The sequence below is a fragment of the Tupaia chinensis genome, unplaced genomic scaffold (assembly GCF_000334495.1).
Source record: "Tupaia chinensis unplaced genomic scaffold, TupChi_1.0 Scaffold149501_1, whole genome shotgun sequence".
Taxonomy (NCBI): Eukaryota; Metazoa; Chordata; class Mammalia; order Scandentia; family Tupaiidae; genus Tupaia; species Tupaia belangeri.
In genome coordinates this window covers 2,879,163-2,885,547 of record NW_006209345.1, presented here as the reverse complement: position 1 = coordinate 2,885,547, position 6,385 = coordinate 2,879,163, and the positions used below count along the sequence as shown (strand labels likewise).

The 6,385-nt window shown below is 55.4% G+C and overlaps 1 protein-coding gene across 8 annotated transcripts; it reads right to left on the bottom strand.

The window, feature by feature from the left end:
- Positions 1 to 233: 233 nt before the first annotated feature.
- TMEM134 (transmembrane protein 134) lies at positions 234 to 6,312 on the bottom strand. Of its 8 annotated transcripts, none has more exons than XM_006171277.2 (7): positions 6,032 to 6,311; positions 5,042 to 5,117; positions 4,526 to 4,676; positions 4,342 to 4,418; positions 882 to 926; positions 634 to 687; positions 234 to 548 (listed from the first exon to the last, which is right to left on the bottom strand). In XM_006171277.2, the coding sequence occupies exons 1-7, from the start codon at positions 6,203 to 6,205 to the stop codon at positions 466 to 468; spliced, it is 660 nt and encodes a 219-aa protein (XP_006171339.1). In that variant the 5' UTR covers positions 6,206 to 6,311; the 3' UTR covers positions 234 to 465. The 8 variants fall into 8 exon arrangements, with proteins under 8 accessions (XP_006171339.1, XP_006171343.1, XP_006171340.1 ...); XM_006171281.2 differs by having other exon boundaries at positions 4,526 to 4,615; positions 5,053 to 5,117; positions 6,032 to 6,310; XM_006171278.2 differs by having other exon boundaries at positions 5,053 to 5,117; positions 6,032 to 6,291.
- Between the last annotated feature and the right edge of the window lie 73 nt (positions 6,313 to 6,385).

Below are 6,385 nucleotides of genomic sequence, written 5' to 3'. Positions count from 1 at the left end.
AAGTCCACCAGGGCTGAGGGTGGAGGAGGCTGTCCAGGCTCCCAGAGCAGTAGAGTCCCAGGCATGCCATGTGACCTTGGGCAAGTCTCAGAACATCAGGGCCTTTTTGGGTGGTGGGTTTCTGAAACACTTCAGCTACTGGGCTGGCCCTTCTCAGTCTTTACGGGGAGGGAGCAGGGGTCAGTGATGCTCTGGGCCAGAGGCAGAGGCACAGGAAAGAGCAACTGCCTCTGTTGGAATTAATCACCCTTTTATTAGCACAAAATAACACCGACCCTGGGCTGGAGAATAAGTTAAGGCACAAAACAGAAGGGCGACTTTCCCAGGACCAAGCCTGCGTGCCCTAAACTTTCTAAGCAAACTCCTGAGAGGGCACGGTCTTTCTCCTTGAGATGAGGGTAACGAGACGGGGCGCAGGTCCAAAGAGGGTCCTCAGAGGACGCTGGATGGCAGACGCCTGGACTCTCACTTCTCGAAGTAGGGCAGGTAGAAGAACTGGAAGCCCGGGTAGCCCTTGACCGCGCAGTAGATGAAGATCACGTGGTAGACTGTGGGGCGGGGCCCGTTAGCGCCAAGGCCCCGCCCCGGCGTCCGCCCCGCCCCAGTCCCGCCCACGCCCCCGCCAGCTCGCACCTCCCGGGATCAACAACAGGAAGCCTGGCACAAAGAAGATGGCGCTGGAGACACCTGCAGGACGGAGAGGAGGGGCCAGGTCAGGACTAGGGGCTACAGGCTGCAAGTTCCTTCAGTCCTGACACTGACTTCCTGGGCAAGCGCCACTCAGCTGAAAAGGGGGCCATTTTCTGCTGGGAGGTGAAAGGGCTAGCCGAGGGCTGGTGCAGAGGTAACCACTGCCTGTGGAGGGAGGAAGGGGCGCTCACCTGGAGAGGGGGTCACCTCCAGTCCCACGCCGACCAAGATCAGCACTGCACACAGATGGAGCCACGAGGGTGAGGGCAGGGACTTCCACCATCCACCCCCCACATGACTCAGGTCTGAGGAATTGTGTCCCCCACCTGAACTGAAGGTCCCAGGGCAAAGACCCTCCCCAGGAAAGGCACCGAGCTCTGTTTCAGAGCAGGGCACGTGGAAGGCCCTGGGAAATGTCTGTGAAAGGAGAAATTCTTGCTCCAGGGTGTGGCCTTTCGGCCAGTCAACATCTATGGGGCACCTACTGTGTTCTGGTACTGAGAATTCTGCCCTGAAAAGTCAGTCAAGTCCTGCTCTCCTCACCCTTCCTTAGTGGAGGGACAAGTGAGAACCTGAAAGCTATAACCCAGATGATGACGCGTGGTGAGAGGACAGGGCAGTATAGGAGCCTGTGGACTGGACAGGGGCCTCTTGGAGCCAGTGACATGTAAGCTAGTCAGCCGGTAACAGTAACAGTTAATATTTAATGAGCTTTGGGGCTGGCAGGTAGCGTGGTGAAGGATGCTGGACTCCCACGTGACTGACTGGTTTGAGGTTGGACCTGGTGGCTTGGTTTTTACATTCCCTCTCTCTTGCCTTCTCCTGTGTCTCTCTCTGGTCAAATTTAAATAAATAAATAAAAGTTAAGTAAAATAATTCTTTAAAAAAAGGTTTGAAAAATATATATTTATTGAGCACTTACCAGGTGCTACCAGGCACTGTTCAAGTTCCGGATTCAGTGACTTGAAAATGACACCGGGCGCATGTGCTTGTGTGCCCAAAATCCCAAGAGGAAAATGGAGGAGAAGGGATTGCGTCATGGCCATCCCCTCTAGAGGATGCTTTCTCTCTCTCTCTGTCTCTTCCTGGCAAGAGAACAAGCCCGATGGCACGTGTTATATGCATTGCCTTATTTGTCACCTTGACCAAATGAGACAAGTTTGATGATACAACAAGTATTGTCACTGAAGATGAAGCTGAGGCAAAGAAAGGGGACCTTGTCCAAAGCTACAGTTTGAAGCTGGGGGCTGATTCTAGAGGTTTTGCTATGGGTATCTTCTAGGCAGAGAGGAAGAAAGGAACATTCTGGAGACAGGGAAGAGCATGGCCACGGCCCAAAGTCTCAAAGGAACTTGGGGTGAAGAGCTCCCAGTATTTGACAAGAGGGAGGGGCAAGAGGCCACTGTGGAGGAGTTTGGTAGCCTCTGTGAGCCCCAGGAGGAAATGCTGGCAGAAGACAGAGGGCATCAAGGAACGTAGAAAGGTCATAGCTGGATTTACTTTCCAAACTCAGAGTCCTGGTACCCCAGTTAGAGAAGAGAGGGGAGAGGTAGGATGCTGGACTTTGGGCCCTGTGATAAGGGGGCTGGTACAGCTGGGGGCTCCAGGGGCCTCTATGGACTGTTGGGTTTTGGGTACTACACAGAGCATCTTTTTTTTTTTTTTTTTTGAGAAGTTTTTGCTATCGGGCGTGTGCACGCGCCAGACAGACAGACAGACAGAGAGACAGAAAGCGAGAAATTACCCCCCCAGGGGGGATGGCCAAACTGCAATCCCTTCTCCTCCATTCTCCTCTTGGAATCTTGGGCACGCACGCACACACGCCTGGCGTGAATTTTAAGCCACCAGGTCTGGGACGCGAACCACGGTTGACTACCTACATGGGAGTCCAACGACATAGCCATTATGCTAACTGCTGGTCCCTACACAGAGCATATTGAAAAGGCTGTGATGGGTCAAAATCTACCTTCTACACCCTAGCTTCAGGCTGCAGACACTGCCCTTTTGTTTGTTTGTTTGTTTTAATAATTATTTTATTTAACTTTATTTATTTATTTTAATTTGACCAGAGAGAGACAGAGTGAGAGAAAGAGAGAGGGAAAGTGAGGAAGTAAGCCACCAGGTCCAAGACTCGAACTGTGGTCAGACATGTGGAAGTCCAGTGCCCTTAACTACCATGCCACCTGCTTGCCCCATTTTTTTTTGGAGAGGTTTTTGCTATAGGATACGTGTGCTTGCCAGAAAGACAGAGAGAGAGGCAGAAAGTGAGAAATCACCCCCCAGGAGGTGATGGTTATGCTGCAATCACTTCTCCTCTGACACATATACGCACGCCCAGTGTGAGTTTAAGCCACCGGGTCCAAGACTTGAACTGCAGTCGACTACATGGGAGTCCAACGACACAGCCACTATGCCAACTGCTGGTCCCGACTCTGCCCTCTTTAGAGGCATCTTTTCCTAATTCCTGAAAAGACCTGGCAGTGTCACAGATATGGGTTTAAATCCCAGTTCATCTACCTCCTTACTGAGACCTGAGCAAGTTCCTTCACCTGTCGGACCCTGTCCAAAGTGAGAAAGCAAGCTGCCAAGTCCAGGACTCGAACTGTGGTTGGCCATGTAGAAGTCCAGCACCCTTAACCACCACGCCACCTGCTGGCCCCCATGTCCTTATTTCTTCTTTTTCTTTTTGGAGAGGTTTTTGCTATAGGGTGCGTGCGCTCACCAGACAGATAGAGACAGAGAGACAGAAAGCAAGAAATCACCCCCCTAGGGGGGATGGCCACGCCGCAATCCCTTCTCCTCCATTCTCCTCTCGGGATCTTGGGCACGCACGCACACGCGCCTGGCCCATGTCCTTATTTCTGTAATGAGGATGATAACCACACTTGCCTTGTTGGGTTGTTGAGAGGATAAAATGAGGAGCTCACAGCCAGGCCATGAGAGCCCAGCATGCAGTGGTGCTGGAAGCAGTAGCTCCTTTGTCCGCACACAGACACCTAGAATTGAGGCCAGGCTTTCTGAGCAGGGGGCTGCCTGACTTGGGGACTGTGACCTTCCTGGAGGAGGGATGGAGGGGAAGCCAGGGCAGCAACTGCAGGTGGTCCCTCATTATGGCCCTTGGATCCTTTCTGAGGACCCTGTTTCCTTAGCTGCACAGAATGAGGCGCCCGGGAGTCAGAAAACTGCGTTCTCTGGGCCTCAATTTCCCCATCTGAGCAAAGGGGGTAGAGAAGTCCTTTTCTGCTCTCACATCCACATAAGGGGAAGTGACGGATGCCCTGTGCGGGCTGAGAGAGTGCTAGTACCTCTAGCTACAGGAATGGGCGTATCCTTCAACACTCATCCCTACCTGTGGTGGCTGCTCCCCTTTGTCCCCTAGTGGATTAAACAGGTTGTGTTTAAAACAATAATACTCTTTGGGGAACAATACCAGGTTCTACTTCCAGCTATGTATGATTTCCTGGCTGTGTGACCAGGAATCTGGGCCTGCCCCCTCAAGGTCTCAGTCTCTCACCTGTAAAATGGGTAAGTGAGGGCAGCCAGCTGCCTCTTCAGGCTGCTGGGAAGTTCCGTGTGTAAGAGGGGGACAGAGCCCACACAGAAGACAGGCAGAACCTCTCAAGGGGGCAGGCAGGGCCTTGGGGGACTCACCGAGCCCCAGCAGCAGGAGCAGGAAGGAGGCCAGCACTACCCGGCGGTTCTTCTGGATCAAAGGGTGTTGTGTCCAGCTGAGTAGCAGGAGAACAGGATGGTGCGTAAGAGGTGAAAGGAGAGGTGGGAAGGCTGTGGGGTAGAGCCAGGGCCACCCAGGCTGGGGGCTCAGGGTAGGGCTCACCTGCAGCAGGCATTGTAGGAGCGCTGGGTGCTGCTGCTGATGGTGCTAAAGGACCACTGAGAGCTGCGGACAGATGTACGGCCAGAATCCCTACAGGACAGGTGACTCGGTGAGTGGCAGGAGGGGGCGCAAGGAAGGGGTCCCCTTGAAGCTAGAATTATGAAGGGTTGGGTGGTGGAAGAACCAGGGCTAGCCTCGGCAGGACAGAGAGGTATTGGGGACATGGATGAATACAAGCAGGGGGAAGGCTGGACATGAGAGCTGGGGGTTCCTGCGGGAAGATGACCCGTGAGAAGGTGGAGACCGGATCAGGCTGGAGGTTCCTGCAGGTCACGGCCTGGTGGGGGGTAGGTGGATGGGGCTGGGCACTAGGGTAGGATGACAGGGGACACCATGAAGGTAGTAGGGGTCAGGCTAGGACAGTAAAGTTGAGTAAAAGGAGTGGGGGGACTGGGCTGGGTCTCTGGGGACAGGAGCCAGAGGCACGGGGCTGGAAGTATAAGGGTGGGTCCCCACCTGGTCCTGACCTGGTGCTGACTCCCCCATCGGGCTCTGGAAAGGCCTGGGCTCCATCCTCATCATTCTCCAGGTTCTGTTCCAGACACAGGGCTCAGAGGGGTTGCTGGGCTCCGGCCCTTCAGCACCCCCTCTCAAGGAGAGGAGAAAAGCAGGTTCACATAGCTGGCTGCCTGGCCACCGCTCACCTGGCCCTCTGCCCTCTTGGCAGAACAGGTTTGGTGATTCACAGAAACTGAAACCCAGGTAGGAGATGGGTGGATGCTAGGGGCTTTGGAGAGCAGGAGCCAGCAGGGGTTGGTGGAGGGCTTCCAGCATGGGTTTCAGAGCCAGGAGAGCTCCCAAATTTGAGAGTGAGGATGGAGCCCTCACTGTTTCAAGGGCCCAGCATGAGGACTCCAGATGTGGGACACCAGGAAAGAACAGGCTCAGAGTTCCCAGGTTTGGGACACAGGAATCTGTCCCAGGTCTCCAAAAAAAGGATCCTGGGGTTGGTGGAAATTCTCTGGGAAAATGAGGATTTCTGGTTTCATGGGAGTCAAGCGGTGGGCAAGGACTGGTCATGTGACTATGGGACTCCAGCTCTGGGGGGAGATTAGGGTGGGAGCTCAGAGAAGGGGAGCAGTTTCCTGTTAAATGATCAGGCCGGGATTTGGATGCTCCTACATAAGGGCCAGGTCTGGTTAGGATACAGAAGAGCTCCCCTAACCCAGCAGGGGGGAGGACTCTACTCAGGATAGGTGGGGACTCCGGGTGGGCTCTCCAGCTGGAACTGAGAAATGCGTTCCCGGTTCTGGGATCTGGACTTTCACTGGCTGGGGATCAAAATCAGAGCTACGAGAGTTTAGGAAGGACTCCTGATTAGGGGTCACATTGGGGGGATTCGGTTTTCCGCTTCCGCTGGGGCCTCTAGGCAGAGTCTCCTCACAGTTGGAATTTGGGGTCCTCCTTGGACTGGGGCGGGGTGCCGAGGTGGGCCGGGCCGTTCACCTGGTAGCGCAGCCGGGACTGCTTGTCCTCGTCAGCCACCTCGAACCGGGCCCGGCGCTCAAAATGCAGCGGTCCGAAGCGGGCGACGCCGCTGGATTCCGGCCCAGGGCCCGCGTCCTCCAGGGACAGCTCGAAGGCGTCATCGATGCTGAACTGGGGCCGGGTGGCACTCATGGCCCCGGCCCACTCAGGTTCCCTTCACCGCCGCCATCTGCCCCGAGATTGTGGTCGCCACGGCCCCGCCTCCGTGCGCAGTCCCCGCCCCGCGCCGGCGTAACAGGAGCTCGACCAGCCCGCGTCCGGGTGAGGCCCCGCCCCACACGCTGGCCCCGCCCCCTCTCGTCCTTAGCAGGC

What these genes read in the sequence shown, in the direction of transcription:
- TMEM134 (XM_006171277.2), bottom strand. Translation starts at nt 6,205, where the DNA reads ATGAGTGCCACCCGGCCCCAGTTCAGCATCGATGACGCCTTCGAGCTG. An exon ending in CAGCACCAGGTCAGGACCAG is followed by an intron (nt 4,677 to 5,041) that starts GTGGGGACCCAC and finishes TCATAATTCTAG; the next exon opens with CTTCAAGGGGACCCCTTCCT. An exon ending in CCTGTTGTTGATCCCGGGAG is followed by an intron (nt 549 to 633) that starts GTGCGAGCTGGC and finishes CCCGCCCCACAG; the next exon opens with TCTACCACGTGATCTTCATC.